General features: G+C 49.0%; 1 protein-coding gene across 1 annotated transcript; it reads left to right on the forward strand.

Annotated features, from left to right (window-relative positions):
- The first annotated feature begins 2,334 nt into the window (after positions 1–2,334).
- vcla (vinculin a) lies at positions 2,335–18,353 on the forward strand. The gene is made up of 20 exons (XM_088439375.1): positions 2,335–2,723; positions 8,144–8,214; positions 9,243–9,393; positions 9,463–9,571; positions 9,771–9,893; positions 9,959–10,119; positions 12,038–12,128; positions 12,203–12,350; positions 12,753–12,906; positions 12,983–13,158; positions 13,402–13,592; positions 13,670–13,869; positions 14,044–14,172; positions 14,249–14,507; positions 14,880–15,182; positions 15,251–15,375; positions 15,452–15,637; positions 15,993–16,196; positions 16,302–16,406; positions 16,679–18,353. Exons 1-20 carry the CDS (start codon positions 2,556–2,558, stop codon positions 16,823–16,825), a joined length of 3,201 nt encoding a protein of 1,066 aa, XP_088295501.1. The 5' UTR covers positions 2,335–2,555; the 3' UTR covers positions 16,826–18,353.
- The last annotated feature ends 320 nt before the right edge of the window (positions 18,354–18,673 follow it).

Here is an 18,673-nt window from a genome sequence, read left to right on the forward strand (position 1 = left end):
CGTACTTTATTCAGCAACCCAAGAATATAGTCCGTGCAAAATCGTCTGTTTTTTTTTTTTCCTGTGTCACTAATGACTACAAATCCTTAACAATCTCCCACGTTAGCTCCATGTTCCAATCAATTTACTCTTAATTTGAAAAGAAAACAGTCCTGTCACAGCATTAAATATGATTAGCCTGATAACTGCAGGAATCTTGTTCATCTCGGAGAATAAACTCAGTGAAATAAAATACAAATAAAGGTGCGATATCCAACGTTCTCTGCATAACAGCAATACACCAGCGCCATCTTATGGCAAGCAAGTGAACTGCATGTCGCCTGCGCCGAATAATACAGTATTATAAATTTGAAGGGTTTAGGAGCGTTTTGGGGGTGCTATATATTATAATGCATCATTTGTACCATGTCAAATATTACTAGGTAGTTTTTTGTGTGTAATGCTTCACACTACCGTGTTACAGCAAAAAGTAATGCATTACAGTAATTACATTACTTTTACAATGCATTAATTCCCACACTGGTGATATGAGTGTAAATTATAGAAGTACAGTAAAGTCGTATTTTCCAACACGTTCAAAGTAAACAACTTTTCAGACTCTAGTACCCTCAAGTGGCCATTAGTGGCATTACAAATTGTCGCTTGACTTCGTTTTCTTTTACCGCAAGATAGCGCCCGCGTCTCATTTTTTCTTTTTATTGGCCCAATTGAGTCTTTCACGACACTCGTCTCTTTGTACTCCTTTGCACTTTTCATGCAAGCTTTTCTTATCTGCTCCACAGGGGGTGAAAAAAAGGAGCGTGGGTGGGTAGACCAGCCAACATTCCACAGTGGGGAGAGTCTTGTCAACAGTAAACGGAGAACCGTGATGTTTACATTCAAACACACACACACAAAAAAGAATCACGTTGAACGTTAACAACTTTTCAAAGACTCTAGCACCTTCAAGTGGCCATTAGGGGCACTACAAAATATCGCTTGGCCAATTCAGACGGGACGAAGGATTTTTATCGTACGCACACACTCAAAAATCACGTTGAATTGGAGCAGGGGCGTGCGAAAGGCGGTGCCCCCTCACCCCCAGCATCCACCTCAGGCGTGACACACTTTTAATCCAACTTGTTGAAAATGGGGCGCACCACAGCGAAAAGTAGCGCGAGAAAACATCCAGCTTGTTTACGTAGGACGTCAAACTTTCTCCATTCCATCCCCAGGCTCCCATATCCTTTTTAGGAAGCGAGCCGCGGCCTTTCAGCGCTTTGTGGAATTCACTTCTAAATTCCTTGTGGCCGCTTTTGATTTCATTATTTCAAAAAAAGTCTTTCTAGATGTAATTACAGTGTACTGATTTGATGTCGATTATGTATATTGGCCGGAACAGATTGAGGAAATTATCAATGAAGCCCTGGGTGATCGGGGGATTTTTCACTAGCCTGGCCTGATTCACTCTACTTGGGCTGACTTTGAAATTGTCATAACATTGTCAAATCTAAATATACATTTATTTTCGGTCCCTCTAAATGATCAGTGGCATTAGCCCGATCCATACATTTTTTGGGGGGGGCTATAACACCTTTATGTACAAAAATGATAAAAACGGCAAAAGTAACTACACTTTATATTTACACATTTATGAAATCGAAATATTTGTTATGCCATAATTAGATTATTATGACTTTTGAAGACCTTTGAAATGAAACAAACTTCAATCTCTACTTTAGGGATTTCTGGTATTTCGCGGGTATTTTGGGATCGTAATCCCCGCGATGAACGAGGGAATACTGAAATGTTGCTTGATGATAGTCCTGTTTTGCTAATTAATATACCGTGGTCCTACAATATGTTATTTTACGATTATTGTTTGCTATTGTTATTGCCAAAATGATTCTCAGAAATGACTGAAAAATCCATAATATTCCGAATACGTTGTGCAACGAAAAGTGCCCATAAAAGGCGAGTTGTGTCGTTTGATTTGACTAGCATTGGTTTTGGTGTTTATTCAAGCATGCAATAATGTTGTTTTGTCCGCGGTGCGATCAGCTGTGCAGCGTGTCAAAAAAAAAAAAGTGATAACACGTCCAACCGGTTGAATTTCCGCATGTGGAATGTGGCAAAGACTACACACACGTATTTGCCTTTTTAGGGCATAAGAATCTATTACGTAATTCCAAACGGCAGCGCTCGGATCTCCAAACGGGATGCGGAAAGGAAAGGGAAGGCTCATGGGCGTTGAGCGACGTTGTTTTCGACCAATAGGAAGCGATAAATTTCAACCTTTGCGCTTTGCGATTGGGCAATGGGCGGGGCGTCGTAACGTTACGTCGCCCCGTTTCAGTGAGTAGACGGAGTTTGATGGTTCTTTACGCCGAGAGTCCAAACTCACAGGAGCGGAAAAAAAAAAAAAAGAAAAACGCCATCGACAGCGGGCGTGCGACTGCGAGAAGCGGCCTCGCTCCGGTGCTTGGAACTTGGGACTTTCCTTTCCGTTTTTGTCCTAAAGTCCCCCGTTTTTTTTTTTTTTCCCCTTAGCGTTTTGTGGCCAGACCTTTGCCGCCATGCCGGTGTTCCACACGAAGACGATCGAAAGTATCCTGGAGCCGGTGGCCCAGCAGATCTCCCATCTGGTCATCATGCACGAGGAGGGCGAGGTGGACGGCAAGGCCATCCCCGACCTGACGGCACCGGTGGCGGCCGTGCAGGCGGCCGTCAGCAACCTGGTCCGGGTGAGTCAGCTCTCCGGAACAAACTTTTGCAGCAACGAGGTGCCAAATCGCGCCGAGACGCCCTTTTCCCCTTGACGGTGACCCCTCCCGCCTGCCGTAGTTTCACGTAGGCACAACTGTGCCCCGCAACTACACGTTCAAATAAGAACCCTTCGCCCGCTCCAGTTTCCTCAATGATGCACTGTTAAAAGTTAAGAAAATGGAACAATAACACAGGGGCTGCTCGAGATCCCCCTAGGGGCCCCATGTATCCCCCAACCCCCATAAAAAAACAATGGCAAATAGATACAGATAAAATTAAGAAAAGGTAGGTGACACAGGGGCAGCTCTAGACCCCCTAGGGGCCCTATCACCCCCCCCCCCCCAAAAAAAAAAAAAGAAAAAAAGAAAATAACTAACGGGCTGTTCTGGTTCCACACTTGTGGTCCCATGTACCCCCCCCCCCCAACAAAAAAAGTGCAATTTCATGACAGAAACAAGCCTTCTCATGAAATTAATGTTTAAAATATACTCAGTGAAAATGAAGAAAAATGTAAGTATTAGCGAGGCGGTCTAGGAGCAAAAAGTCCGTTTGGGTCATCCCAAACTATCCGCAAAAATACATTGCTTGCAGAGGATTTCATGTGCAAAAAAAAAAAAAAAAGGCAAAGCAATAAAAAGCATCACTTTCCCTGTCGTTCATTTCAGATTGTTGACGCGACGATCCAATCTTTGTTCCGTCCAAGTTTGTGGTTCCTTTTGTTGCTTGGCGAATAGATCGATGATTTTGTCAGTGTTTCCTGGTTACCGTGGCAACCGTACAACATTGACATCAGCATGATGTCACTTGAGTGGGAAACTAAGGAGCAGTCTGCTTGTGGGCCCGTGACTCATTTGATGTTCACAAGGAATGTGGAGACATCTGTCTCTGTCTCTCCACCAGGAGATGTTGCGCGCTCCTCCGAAGGAACAGGAAGCTTCCGTCTAATCGCGTTGCAGTTTGTCCACATCCTGCGGGCGAGGCCGCGTACCAAACCGCATGTTGCGCACGCGCTTCCTCTCGCTCGATTCTGATGGATCATCTCTTTGACAGAGCCTCCAAAGCGTAGCTTCTCCACCGTTTCGACCCCCCCAGATGAATATTGCCATCTGTGTCCGATTGTCTGACTGTACCATTGTTGAAAAAAAAAACAACTCCCTTTAACGAGCAGCCTCAAATGAAATTACACTAAGACTCTAGCGTAATTAAATAAACAGGGATGGGCACTTCAATTTCCTAGCAAACAGGACATCAACTCCAAGATCAGGACAAAACAGAGTGAAGGATGCAAGCGTATTCTTTACGAAGAGCGAGAAAATGACCTTTGCCAAGCGAGAAAATCTGAGATTCCGGCCGGGCTCCTTCCTTTGATTCCGTTCGGAAATTCCGCGTCTCGTCTGCGTCCTCACGCTCGTCCTTCCAAAATCTGGAAGAACTTTGCTAAAAAGTAGGCCAAATGAGCGGGCACAATGTGGTGGTTTAAGTGCATGTTGTAACCCAGCCTTGCACAACAAGGACGCCGCCGTAATGACCCGCTCGTGAGCCGCATAGAAAGCGGCCGAGCCTTTTAGCGCAAAATGACACGGTAACCGTTACGCGGCTAAAAATGGAGCGGCGCTATTTATCTGCGCGCCCGTTGCTTTGAGTTCAGACTCCTCTTTGAGCCCTGTTGCACTGACTCATTTTTATAGCGTCTTTTTATAGACTTTGCGATGGAGCCTGGAATGCTTGGGACTGTTGGCTTCCTGTTTGTGTTGTGCTTGATCACAAGGCTCACGCTGCCCCTGGAGATGCGGCGCTATGCGGACGCCGCCGGCTCTTCCCGGCACAATTAGGGCCTCCCCATTCACTAGGATCCTCCAATTTGCGCGTCCATGGCATTTCTCATTTTTGAGGATTTTGTATTTATTTTGTCTAGATGGCTTTGTGAGGACTGTTTGCAGAGGTCCCCTTTGACGGACGGACGGAAACCCCAAGGACGAGAAATCGGGGTAAAAAAGGACGTTCCGTCGGTCCGTCCTCAACAAACGGCGGCATTGCCATCGGACTCTGACCGATGGGCGGCATAAATTTGTAAAACGCCCATCTCGCGGTGACGAATTGACGACAAAAGCGTTATTAAAGTAAAACAACGGCCCGACAGACTGACCATTGCGGTTTGTTTCAGATTGTGTTGCTTCTTTGAGCCCATACAACGGCAAGTAGTTCCTGGTCTTCCGTCAGTGGAGAACAGGAAGGACGAGTCTCTAGCAAGAGACACACCTGGTTCACACCCCAGCATAAACTTTCAGGAGCGGTTCTGCGAAAGGACCGTTTTGTATTGTGTAAACCTGGACATTCTCGGAGGACGTTGCTGTAAAAAAGGCCCAATAAATCCCGAGTGCCGTATTTTCCGGATCATAAGGCGCACCTAAAACCCTTCAATTTTCTCAAAGTGCCACTTATAATCGGGTACACCTTATACAGGCCACAAACTACAGGTTTTCATTTTTGGGGGATGAAAAAATCAAATAACACCATGTCAATCCAATGCGGAAAGTACTGTAACTTCAAGTGCAAAGTGCAGCACCGCTGACAACGGTCGATCCAGGATGAGCAACCGGGAAGCGAACAGATTTCCCGTTTAGCGTCCCGAGTGGAAACCTTGAGGCGGCGGCGCGGATGAAGCGGGAACAGACGGGCTTTGTTGCCGGGAGAATGAAAGGCGGCCCAGACAGAGTGGGCCTCTCACATGGCGGCTAGCTTAGGCACAATGCCTCGTCAGTCCCCGCTCAATCGCTATTAAACGTCGATAAAGCATGTTTTGGATTCGCTCTCGGGGACAAAATTGGACAGCTGACTGTCTTTATTTGTAGTAGCTGTACTTGTAGTCGTAGCGATATAGCTCGTAGCGATAGCCGTGTTGTTGTTGGCGGTAGTCCAGCCCTCTAAACTCTCCCCCGCACTTGATAGATACCTTCAAAAGCAGCCAGTGAGTTCTTTGGCCAGCGATGACTCAGTGGCGAATGATGAAGGCCGCGCCCCTCAAGGTCATCAATATGTCAGACACGGGAGCAAGCCGGCCGCTCGCAAATCATACGGGCCCGACAAATCCGCGTCCGGAGAAGGGAATACATCACGCTTGTACGGTGCGGATCGTGTTACTTGAGCCCAGAGAGAAAGGACGTTGAATTTCACTCAGCCGCACAAATGCTTTTTTCTCCCTTTAGTGCCGGTGTGTTCTTTTGACTCGTAGGCTAGCTAGTACTTTTGATGATCCCAAGTATGACATTAGTACAAGATTTTAACGTTTTGATCGTGGACGTGCTAGATTGCGTACTGTCACTGTGCTGTACCTTCGCTGTCCACTAGGGCTGTGGAAAAATTGCTGTTGACTCAAATCGAGTTGTGGATTGGTCGAGTAAATATTTTTGGAGTCGAGGCAGATTTTAGACCGGGACTAAAAGTAGAAAAAACACCCTACCCAAATGTTAGAATAATTGATAGGAGATCTGTAACAGAACGAATTTCCGGCCGTTCTCCTCGTGAGCGAAAAGAATCAAAAATCTCTTGTCTTCCTTCCTTGTAGGTTGTTTACCAAATAGTCCAGGTTGCCGGAACCTGACACCGCGCTGAACAAACCAATCCGCGACGACTATCACGGCGTACCCTCCGACCATTATAACGCAGTATGGAACCGGCGGAATGGAACGCGTCGGTTGAAAGCAAACCAGGCACCGCAATGCAATCTCTCCTGCGCTCCGGATTACGGCCCCCAACGCAGCCGAGTGCCAGAGGGCTTTCCCGCGCTTGGCCGGCACTCCCCGCAGCTGCCGGGTCTTCCCGGCTCGGCCCTCCGCGTTCCTTCGTCAATTTAACACCGCGCCACGTACCACTCGCCGGTCCAAACGGCATCGGCTCCAGAAAACACAAGCACTTGGAGAGGGATTCCTGAATTTCTGATGGCTTCGATCTTGCTCGTTGATAGCGAGCTCGGACCTTCCTACAAGCTCCCAAGTGGTCCAAAAAGTCTCAAAGTGACTTGGCCAGATGAAGCAAAATGTATTTAAAGACCGGTTGCCACTCAATTGCTATTCATCCCGCGAGGGGAATTAAACTTCAAGTTTCTATCTTTAGCGGTTTGTTCCAACTTCCGACCTTAATTGAGCCGAGGCAAACGCTGATCTTGGCACCGGTCGTTCCTGTCGTCTTCTCGCAGTCAAAGACTTGTCTCGAGCTAATAAAACTTGCGGATTTCCCCTCTCAATCTGCTGCAAAAGCAGATTTAGGACAACCGCTAATGTGTCATCAGGCTTCTTAATACCCTTGGACGTTTTATGTGTTTGGGTCGTCTGTGCATCTGGAGTGACTTAAGGGATTTTCTTCAGATTTGGCACCGGAGTCCAACTCGGACTCTGAGGATGAGCAGATTAGATTTCTGGCCGCTTTACAAACCAGTTGCGGGTCGCGTAGTGTTGGAAGCGCCTGAAAGCAAATATTAGTTCAAGACTTTTGGTACGGCGGCGGTGGCGTAGTGTTACATTGAGTGCGTGGTCGGAAGTGCGCGCGTGCCCAAACGCTTCTTGTGTTACGTCCTTCCCCCTCAGATACGCTAACTAGCCTTCCATAGCTTCTGCTCTTAGCGATGCGGCTCTGTGATTGGCACTTTAGGGACCAACAAAGACCCTGGTGACCCCTTGGAGATCATTCCAAAGAATGGTGCTTATTGGACACAAGGGACTCGAGATTAGGTTCTAAGTCAAACAGGAACACGGACAAGTTTGGTCCATGTTGTGAAGGTTCCAAGTTTCTTGCAACATTGGTAGCTTGGTGTTTTCTAATTGTTTCAAGAATTCCATGAAACTTTTGAAATCTCGATGGTATCTACTGGATTGACTTCAACAGACGAGAAGTACTTTCCATCTCCTCACATGCTTGTCCCTAACGCTAGACGAGCACACCGCTGAGTAATGATGCGGTCGCAGCCCCCTCCTTCCCCGCATAAATGTGTGTAATCTCTCACTCGTGGCAGCTCGACACGGGTGAGCCGCAGCCCCCGATGGGCGCTGAGGTCACTGTGGTGACTTGGTGGGGGATGGTGAGTCGTTTTGGCGTCAGCTGTTTTACGCATTTTGACTACTGGGGCCCGGCAACATTCACACACCCGCCCGCCCGCCCGCCTCGCCCCATCCCGACAAACAGAAAACTATTAAACCCATGTTGTTCTATTTATCAGGGTGGAAGTGGATTTGGGGTTTTGGTTGGAGCTGTCTTGGACCCACTGAACCACCTTCGAATTATTGTACTAAGCAACATACACGATCGTGCTTTATCGGTTAAGTCAAATCTTAACCACATTCGAAATACGGTTGCAAACAGTTTGTCTGGTCTCTGAGAGATTTGGAACTCCTTCTTCTTCCAGGTCGGGAAGGAGACCGTCCAAACCACCGACGACCAGATCATGAAACGGGACATGCCGCCGGCGTTTATCAAGTAAGTGGTCATTAACGCAAGTACCGTAGATTGAATCTCAAGCGTAAAATTCGACTCGTAACCGAGGCATCTATTTTAAAAGTATCCTTTTTTTCCTGATGGTTTTAACCATTAAGCAGCTGCTGCCTATAGCACGTCAGCGAGCGAGAGCCCAGCCAAGGGACGTAGCTCAAAACCCTCTCTGCAATGTCACAGACGAAATGCGGCAGCGGGCGCGGGTCGGCACATTTGGCGCCTCCGAGTCACGTCGTCACCCCGCCGTCATCCGTCAGCGCATGTGTCGGAATGCCTGGCCGCCTTCTAAATTTAGCGGCGCCAGGGGCTCCCGTTAACGGACGCTCGGCGCTCTCAAGGACGACGTCGGCCCCGGATATACGGACCTCAGCCCCGCTAAATGCCTTTTTATTACACTCATTTTACACACTCATTGCTTCCTCGTTTCAAAAGCAGGAAGTTGTCAAGGTGGAAATGCACGCTAATCTTTTTTTGCTCCTCATGCTACACCAACATGCTAATGGCATGCACTTCCTCCTGGAAGGGTCGCCGTTTGTCGCTTCCCCTTGGAGGCCGGAGAGTTAACTTGGGTCTGAGCCAACCGGGCTGGAAGTCCTGTGAGAAGTCCCCCCCCCCCCAGTTTTCCGTCAAACGCGCCGTACCTTTGCAGAACATTTGCCCGAAGTCTTAGAAAATCTTGACCATTTCCTCAACTTACTTCTGCAGTCTTTGTTTATAAACAATCGGCGGCAGTCGGCAGAAAGCGGTGCCGAAGGTTCAGTGTTTCGAGTGAGTGAGATCGGCAAAGTTGTCTGGAAAGTAAATTGTCTTTTCGGGTTCTTTATGTTTGAAGCTTCAAATTGCCGCAAGGCTAACATATGAGTTTTAGTGCTCTGGGAGAGAGCGCTGTGCCGCCAAAAAAATCCTAACTGAAAATCAGTCTGTGCATTGACACATGGTTCTCGCCAACTGTGGGTAGGTCACATTGAGAAGGTCTGTGGTCCCGTTGACTCAAGGTCGCTCCTTGCCTCCAGAGTGGAGAACGCCTGCACCAAGCTGGTCAAGGCCGCCTCCATGCTGAAAGCCGACCCGTACTCGGTTCCCGCTCGGGACTACCTCATCGACGGCTCTCGGGGAATCCTGTCGGGAACCTCAGACCTGCTCCTCACCTTCGACGAGGCCGAGGTACGAACAGCCGCGCCCGTGTCCCGATCGCCCCACGTTCCTAACCGTCCTTTCGCTCCTTCGGCGCAGGTCCGCAAAATAATCCGGGTGTGCCGAGGCATCTTGGATTACCTCAAAGTCTCGGAGGTGGTGGATACCATGGCGGACCTGATCACCTACACAAAGAACCTAGGACCAGGTAGGGCAGGCAAACATGCACATGCTCCGTACTTAAGTGCAAGCGCAGATCGTTTTTAAAAGGGTTCTTCAGGAGCAAGAATATGTAGACATATCGTCAACAAAATAACTTCTACTGTATTTTCCGCATTACGTTGTGTGGCAAATACGGTAGTTGTCGGCCGCATTTGGAAATGATCCCTTGCCTTCTTGATGCGGAGGAATGACCAAGATGGCCAAGATGATCGACGAGCGGCAGCAGGAGCTGACTCACCAGGAGCACCGCGTCATGCTGGTCAACTCCATGAACACGGTCAAAGAGCTTCTGCCCATCCTCATCTCAGGTAGCCACGCCCCCACCGCCCCGTTTTTGCACTCTTTCCCACGGGTCTCCTCGCATGCCGTTCAGGCATCAAAATCTTCGTGACTACCAAGACGTCGGGCAGCCAGGGCGTGGAGGAGGCCCTGAAGAACCGCAACTTTACCTTTGAGAAGATGAGCGCCGAGATCGTGGAGATCATCCGGGTGCTGCAGCTCACGTCTTGGGACGAGGACGCCTGGGCAAACAAGGTGCGCCCGATAAAATCACTTTTTTTTTTCCAGTCTTTGTTTTTATTCTTAACTCTTTCAATGCCAAGCGTTATCGGAAAAGAAACCTCTTGGAAACTCATCTTTCAAGGCCCACGGACTATTCCTTACTTAGAATTACAAGTACTGTATGTATGTGTGGTATGTATGGAAACACTGCCACCCGATGGTCACAGTTCTCACTACAGTGCTCAATTGATTTGATATTAGACAAGAACTAGTCAAGGGCGCCTGCTACACTCCATTAAAAAAACGTGTTTGGCGAGAATTTGATCATTTATTATTTTTATTACTTTGTTAACAGATGAGAATTCTCGTCCATGACATTGAAAGAGTTAAGAAACCTTTTCGCGGAATTGTGCATCCCCAAAAAACGACGAATTTCATGAAATTGTCAGTATTTTATTCCTATTTGTCATTTCTAGTGTGTGACTGTAAAAAATGGTTGACACCAGTGTTGCCCAGAGGCGTTAAAAAAGGGTTAAAAAAAACATTATTATTATATTATATATTATTATATACAAATTTTATATGCAGTTAATATACATGAATTGTGGGATAGTGTCAAGGGTGTAGGAATACTGCATGCGTATAATAATTAAATCATAATTAAATCAAATTTGGATTGATTTGATAAATGTAGTTTTGTTTTTTATACCGGCCCAATTACATTTGATTTTACTTTGTCTCTTTGTATCTTTCCACTGTCCATTCACTTCAAACTGCTTGTTCTCGATGCACTATTCTCACCTTTTGTTTTGATTTTTCTTCTGGAACAAAGTTTCAGTATCAATGTTTGGTGTTTATGTGGGTCTTCTTTTTTTCGACTGTTCTTTTCTCAATTCACCTCCCGCTTGTGTAGAAGGTAAGCGGAACCTCTGTGTGTGTGTGCGTGTGTGTGTGTCTTTCACCACTTGTGCGGTCGCATGTGTCAGCCATGCGCGTGGGCGTGCCTTTTGTCTCGTGCTTCTTGTGAAGCCATCATTTTGCAGCTCGCGGATCAGATTTCAGATGCTAATCGCGTGCTGTGGGCTGAGGAATGGTTAACAATGACAATTTGCTGTTTGCTGATGAAATTTTGGACTTTTCAGTCCTTCCTTTCCTCCCTTCTTCAATGTGCATGTCAACGTTTGTGGCAGAGGAGGAAGGGGACTGGAGTCGGACTGGAAACTCAAAATGGGCTCCAAAAACTAGAATTTTAATTTGCTGGGTGATTCATTTTCGTCCGTTGGCCAGAACGATGTACGCCGCGTGTATGTATATGTCCGTATTTTCCACACTATAAGGCGCAATGCATTATAAAGCGCACTGTCAATGAATTTTTTTTTTTTTTTAATTTCGTATATAAGGCGCACGTAATGAAAGTTACAGCGGTGACTTGGGCTGCATTTGCATTCTGTTATGTGGCCACTAGATGATGCTGCACTCACGGGAATGTCAACTCAATAAGAGAAGTCAAGCGATTTATGCAGTCAGCGCGATCGATAATTAAGGCGCACTGGATTATAAAGCGCACTGTCAGCTTTTAAAAACATTTAAGGCTTTCAGGTGCGCCTCATAGTGTGGAAAATATGGTATGTGTGTGTTTTTCTCCCTCTCCATCTCCCTCTCTGATATTTTAGTCAAACCTTGAATATTAAAGGTTGCCGACCCCTGCTGCAAATGCTAAATAATGCCACCTATAGTTTGGGAGAATATAAAGTGCTGCAAAACACGCGCCGGCGAGATTGCGCACATCTCCTTTCTACGCGGAGCGTTCACGCGTCAAGCATAAGCTAAGCTTCAGTCAGTCAAATTCTGCCCCGTCGGCCATCGTCGAGCAACATTCCAAACGGCGTTCGGGATGCCTCCGACGTGTCGGCTAACGTCCTCGGCCGAACGGCGATTTGTGTCTTTGAAGGATACGGAGGCCATGAAGCGAGCCCTCGGGCTCATCGACTCCAAGATGGCCCAGGCCAAGAACTGGCTGCACGACCCCAACGCCCCGGCAGGTAGCAGAGTCCGTCAGAAGCGGCCCGCGGCGCCGCGGCCGAGCGCTTGGCCGACGCCCCTTTTGCGTCCGCAGGGGACGCCGGCGAGCAGGCCGTCCGGCAGATCCTGGACGAGGCCGGCAAAGTCGGGGAGCTGTGCGCCGGGCGGGAGCGCAGGGATATTCTGGCCACCGCCAAGACTCTGGGCCAGATGACCGACCAGGTGTCGGAGATGAGGGCCAGGTACCGGCATCTTTACGCTTGAGCACCTAGCCTTCAAGCTAGCTGGACAAACACTTCGTCGGAGGAATTTGGATTTGGACCCGTACGGCAAAGTCACATTTTTGCCTTCAGAGGCTTTGCTCACAGAATTACGACTTGAAAGCCAAAATTCTCACTTCAGTTGAATTAATTCTGAAAACTGACAGAAATTCTGACTTTAAAATGATAATTGAGCAATGTCCAAGTTCTGACTAAATGCTCGCTTCGATTTCGATTCCGGCTTTATTGTGAGAATTCTGACTTCAAAGGGAGAATTCTTGTTTCAAAGACATATCACAATCAGTGGCGGCAAACCAGTGAAATGATGTCTGTTATTTACGGCGAGCAATTTGTTGACCATTGCGTGGGGTTGTTGGGGCCCAGAGGTCAGGGGGCGTCGCCGGCCGCCATGCAGAAGGCCCAGCAGGTGTCCCAAGGTCTGGACGTGCTGGCGGCCAAGGCCAAGAACGCCGCTTGCAAGCTGGAGGCCATGACCAACTCCAAGCAGGCCATCGCCAAGCGAATGGACGCCGCCCAGGTCTGTTGGCCCGCCCTCGGCTCGGTCGCGCCACGCCCCGCTCACGCTTTTTTTTTTTTGCCCCCGGCCCGCGCAGAGCTGGCTGGCGGACCCCAACGGCGCTCCCGAGGGCGAGGACAATGTCAAGGCGCTCCTCTTGGAGGCCAAGAAGATCGCCGACATGTGCGAGGACCCCAAGGAACGCGACGACATCCTGCGCTCTGTCGCCGACATCGCCACCATGACTGCCAAGTTGACCGACCTCCGTAGACAGTAAGAACGTTATTTCGGGCATTTTGAAAACCCAATGTTTTATCATGCATTTTCGCCAATTGTTGCGCTGCTTTCAAAGGCAACACGTGAATGGGGCGCAGTGGAAATTTTTGCGTTGACACCTCAAAACCACCGGGTGCTCTTAGCGGACAACTTAGGACATTCGCAAGTCGGATTTGGCACCCGGGCCTGGAGTTTGACACCCGTGACGTTGATTTTGCGGCTCATTTTTCCGGCCGGCAGGGGCAAAGGCGACACCCCGGAAGCCAGAACTCTGGCCAAGCAGATCGCCACGGCCCTGCAGAACCTGCAGTCCAAGACCAACAAAGCCGTGGCCAACAGCAGGCCCGCCAAGGCCGACGTCCACCTGGAAGGGAAGATCGAGCAGGCCCAGCGCTGGATCGACAACCCCAACCTGGACGACAACGGCGTGGGTCGGTCCGCGCCCGCCTCGTCTTTTTTCCCGTCCGTCTCGGGCGGCGCCGTCACGGGTCGCTCGCGTCGTCCGCAGGCCAGGCGGCCATCCGCGGGATGGTGGCGGAGGGCCGGCGGCTGGCCAACGCCCTGCCGGGCCCCTTCAGGCAGGAGCTGCTGGAAAAGTGCGAGCGGGTGGAGCAGCTGATGGCCCAGCTGGCCGACCTGGCGGCCCGCGGCGAGGGCGACTCCCCGCAGGCGCGCGCCGTCGCTCACCAGCTCCGGGAGGCGCTCAAAGTAAGATCGCCGGACGCTTGAAAAAGCGGAACCCTCGGTCGCGGTCAAACAACGCTCCCTGCTGGCTAGCTGCGGAAGTACGGGCCACTAAGAGACAACGTGCATTCATCAACATTTTGAAGAGTTTGTTCAGCACCTAGTTGAGTTGGTGATTGACGCCAACTTGCTTCCCAGGACCTGAAGGGCAAAATGCAGGCGGCGATGACTCAGGAAGTTTCCGACATCTTCAGCGACACCACCACGCCTATCAAACTGCTGGCGGTGGCCGCCACGGCGCCGCTGGACGCGCCCAACAGGGACGAGGTGGGTGGCGGCTCCTCCCCTCCCGAAACTCCTCCCCCCCACGGCCTTACCCCGGCGCGCGGCCTACGCGGCGCAGGTGTTCGAGGAGCGGGCGGCCAACTTCGAGAACCACGCCAACCGGCTGGGCGCCACGGCGGAGAAGGCGGCGGCGGTGGGCACGGCCAACAAGAGCACGGTGGAGGGCATCCAGGCCGCCGTGCGCTCCACCAGGGACCTGACGCCGCAGGTGGTGTCGGCCGCCAGGATCCTGCTCAGGAACCCGGGCAACCAGGCCGCCTACGACCACTTTGAGACCATGAAGAACCAGTGGATCGACAACGTGGAGAAGATGACAGGTACCCCGCGCCTAACCCTCGACCAAAAAAAGTGCTAATATGCTACGTTAAACTATGTATGATACCACAAAATGCATTTTTCAACAAGTTGCATTTTTATGTATGAAAAGTGCCGTATAAATACTTTTGAGAATTGGAAAAAAAAAACCCCACAAAGGTAAGACAGGAAAAATGCACCATTTCAGAAAATAAAATCGATTGCTGAAAACACACAAATATTGCAAATATTTGAGAAAAATCTAACTATCAGGGAAAAATACATCAATGTCAGTGAAAATATTCAAATAAAATACAAATCTGAAAAACAATTGCATAAATTGCATAAAGACAACAAGAATACACAATTAACGGACCGTAAAAACCGCCGCGCAGGTCTGGTGGACGAGGCCATCGACACCAAGTCGCTGCTGGACGCGTCGGAGGAGGCCATCAGGAAGGACCTGGACAAGTGCCGCGCGGCCCTGGACAAGCAGCAGCCGCAGATGCTGGTGGCCGGCGCCACCAGCATCGCCCGGCGGGCCAACCGCATCCTGCTGGTGGCCAAGCGGGAGGTGGAGAACTCGGAGGACCCCAAGTTCCGCCAGGCGCTCAAGGCCGCCTCCGACCAGCTGGGCCAGACCATCTCGCCCATGGTGCTGGACGCCAAGCGCGTGGCCGGCAACATCCAGGACCCCCGTGCGTGCCGCTCGTTCTCTCCCGGGGCCCGGGGCCGCCACTTTATAGAATCTCCTCCCTCCCCGCAGATCTCCGCAAGGGCTTCCTGGACTCGGGCTACAAGATCCTGGACGCCGTGGCCAAGGTGAGGGAGGCCTTCCAACCCCAGGAGCCGGACTTCCCGCCGCCGCCGCCCGATTTGGAGCAGCTCAACGTAAGCGGGCTTTCGCTCGTGGCCCTTCCCGCTCGGGACGCCGGTGACGTTTTGCGCGCCCCCCCCCACCCACCAGCTGAGCGAGGAGCCGGCGCCGCCCAAGCCGCCCCTGCCCGAAGGCGAGGTGCCGCCGCCCAGGCCGCCGCCGCCCGAGGAGAAGGACGAGGAGTTCCCCGAGCAGAAGGCCGGCGACATGGTCAACGAGCCCATGATGGTGGCCGCCAGGCAGCTCCACGACGAGGCCCGCAAGTGGTCCAGCAAGGTACGCTTAACTCGCCCAATTTGGGCTGACTTTGAAAGGCTCATAACACATATGTATATGTATATATATATTTACTTTCAACCCCTCAAAATGTTCAGCGGCATCAGCCCTATCCATACATTTTTATGTATATATTTTATGTTCAAAATTGGCAATATTTCCACTTTTTAATGGCAGTAAATGAGCCTGACATGGGCTCAATTTGACACCTTTAGGGTGTACCTCTCAACCTCCCATTTGCAAGCACTTAGAATGGACACCGGCACGGCACATAACCAAAAAAATTGAAATCTAAAAAAAAAAAAACTAGTTGAAGGAAACAGCATATTGAAAAGTGGCTTTGGTTGGGTGACAGGGCAACGACATCATCGGCGCGGCCAAGCGCATGGCCCTGCTGATGGCGGAGATGTCGCGTTTGGTGCGCGGCGGCAGCGGCAACAAGCGCGCCCTCATCCAGTGCGCCAAGGACATCGCCAAGGCCTCGGACGAAGTCACGCGTTTGGCCAAGGAGGTGGCCAAGCAGTGCACCGACAAGCGCATACGCACCAACCTGCTCCAGGTCCCTTCACGCATCTTTTCCTGCATGAATGCATAATTATTATGATTGTAAAACGCTGGGCATGGCAGGGAATGACTTGTTGTTTGTTTGTTTTTTTGGGCGCAGGTGTGCGAACGCATCCCCACCATCAGCACGCAGCTCAAGATCCTCTCCACGGTCAAGGCCACCATGTTGGGTCGTACCAACATCAGCGAGGAAGAGTCAGAACAGGTCAGCGTTTTTTTTATATTTGTTTTTTTTTTCTTCTTAAAGGGAAAGTCCACTCGAACATTTTCTTGGCAATAAAATGCCTTCCTTTTCTCGGGTGCTGTTTTTTATTTGGTCCTTCTGTTTTCTTTTGTGCTTCTCTCTTACACTCTGTTTTTCGTTTGCGATGACCTTATTTGTTTTCGTTTTTCACTGTTTTTCACTGTAGTCTCACATCCCAATGCTCTGTATCTTCAAGTATCCGATTTTTCCGCCTTGTCTTGTCCCCGCGCCAGGCTACCGAGATGCTGGTCCACAACGCCCAGAACCTGATGCAGTCGGTCAAGGAGACGGTGCGTGAGGCCGAGGCCGCCTCCATCAAAATCCGCACGGACGCCGGCTTCACCCTGCACTGGGTCCGCAAGACGCCTTGGTACCAGTAAAAAAAAAAAAGAAATCGCAGGAAACCCCAGAACCCAGGATCCTACCCGGCGGCGCCGCCATTCGCCGGGTCACCCAAAGGGCAGAAAAGCCTCCGCGGGGCTTCCCTTCTGACTGTGAACGCGTGTACAAATGTGTTGACAAATCCCAGGAATATTTACGATATATTTGCATTTCATACAAGTTCATTTGCTGTAACCTTAGACGGTTTCGCGTCGTCGTACTGATCGTTGAATCTCACCGCCGCGAGAAAATATTCGGTGAACCGCGTGCATATTTGCGGTCCCGATTTGCTGATATATTTTATGATAAAAGTAACCCTTAGGCGCCAGGGCACTAAGTCAAAGTGAGTGGAGAAGCCGCTTTTAGACAAAAGTTGTGCTCTGCTGCCATCGCGCTGCATCTAGACACACTCACAAATCTTTTCAAAGGGGGCGTCGCTTCATTTTGTGTATTTTGTTCACCTTTCCCGACCTTTATTTAAGAGGCACATACACTATTTCACATAAGACAAAACAAGGCACACCAGAGAAAAAGGGCACAAGTAATATAGTATATACACCACAGTGCATTTACTGTCAAATGGACTCAAACTAGAATTAAACATACGTGTTTCAACATCAACATGTTTAACCGCACATTTTTAAACGAGTCAGCTAGCTTCATGCTAACAATACAATGCCAAACACTTTAGCTGGCCCAACGGACGTCCGCCACGGAATTTGTAATAAACCTGCAGAATTCTGCGACACATGTCTAGAAAAGACAAGTAAACATTGCGGATTCTAACATGTTCAATCAAACTGTTAGAAAATCAAGTCTGCTAGCTTAACGCTAACAACGCAAAACACGTTGGCTAGCCCAACACAAATTCGTCATGGAAATTGTAAAAAACCTTGAGAATTCTAAATTGCAACCCCACTGATAAAACTCAAAGTTAACGTATCATGCAAAATGCCACAGACGGGCCAATGGATATTAGCATCAATATTTTTGGACCAATTAAGTGAAATTGGGTCATTGGCGCAGTGGTTGGGGATCATCAGTTTACACTAATCGTTACCTAGCATACGAGGAACACTCTTCTTTTTAGCGCTAGCTTTCAAATGGCACAATGTCAATCTAGCAAAGGTGCTGGGCCAAAGACTGTTCTTGTGACGTTTCGCTTGCCTCGCGTGGAGATTAAAATGCTGGTGCTGTGCAAATCTGGACAAAAAAATTTGTCCCGCAATCATGATCAGCAACAAACGCTTATTTTTTCCGCCAGTCGGGATGCTAGCTAAGATGAAAGTAAAGTTAGCGGGAAAAAAAAAATCAAGTGCACCAATGTGCCTTTGGAACAGACTTTGCAATTCTCAGATGTTTTGTATCATTTGCACAGGACAAGAAAAAAAAGTATGTAAAGCCACAGCTGCCTCACTATGCAAAAAAAAACTTTTAAACAATGTCTGGATCAGGAGCGGGCCTGCCACCACTCACCTTTTTTTTTTTTGGTTCGTTTTGTAATAAAGCATTTTATAGCACTCGGAAGTATTTTTCCTCATCTTTTGTTGTTATTATTGTTTTTCCTTTTTTTTTAAGTGGACTTTATTTTTTTTAATTTTCGAGAGACATTTGGGACAGCTCCAAAATACACACACACACACACACACACACACACACACACACACACACACACACACACATATATATATATATATATATATATATATATATATATATATATATATTCCCCCTCAGTTTTTAAATAAAATGTAAAAAGTGAAAGTGAAAACAAATATAACGGAACCTATGCAGTAGGTTGAAAGTAAATTGATGTATTTTGATTATGTTGTATTTTTCCCTAAAGG

This window comes from Hippichthys cyanospilos, chromosome 17 (genome assembly GCF_059441005.1).
Source record: "Hippichthys cyanospilos isolate Australia breed blue-spotted pipefish chromosome 17, RoL_Hcya_1.0, whole genome shotgun sequence".
NCBI classification, from domain to species: Eukaryota; Metazoa; Chordata; class Actinopteri; order Syngnathiformes; family Syngnathidae; genus Hippichthys; species Hippichthys cyanospilos.

Excerpts from the sequence above, each read along its gene's own strand:
- vcla (XM_088439375.1), top strand. The coding sequence starts at position 2,556 with ATGCCGGTGTTCCACACGAAGACGATCGAAAGTATCCTGGAGCCGGTG. Across the intron at positions 9,894-9,958 it reads TCTGCCCATCCTCATCTCAG|GCATCAAAATCTTCGTGACT; the intron begins GTAGCCACGCCC and ends CATGCCGTTCAG. Across the intron at positions 12,907-12,982 it reads AGCGAATGGACGCCGCCCAG|AGCTGGCTGGCGGACCCCAA; the intron begins GTCTGTTGGCCC and ends CGGCCCGCGCAG.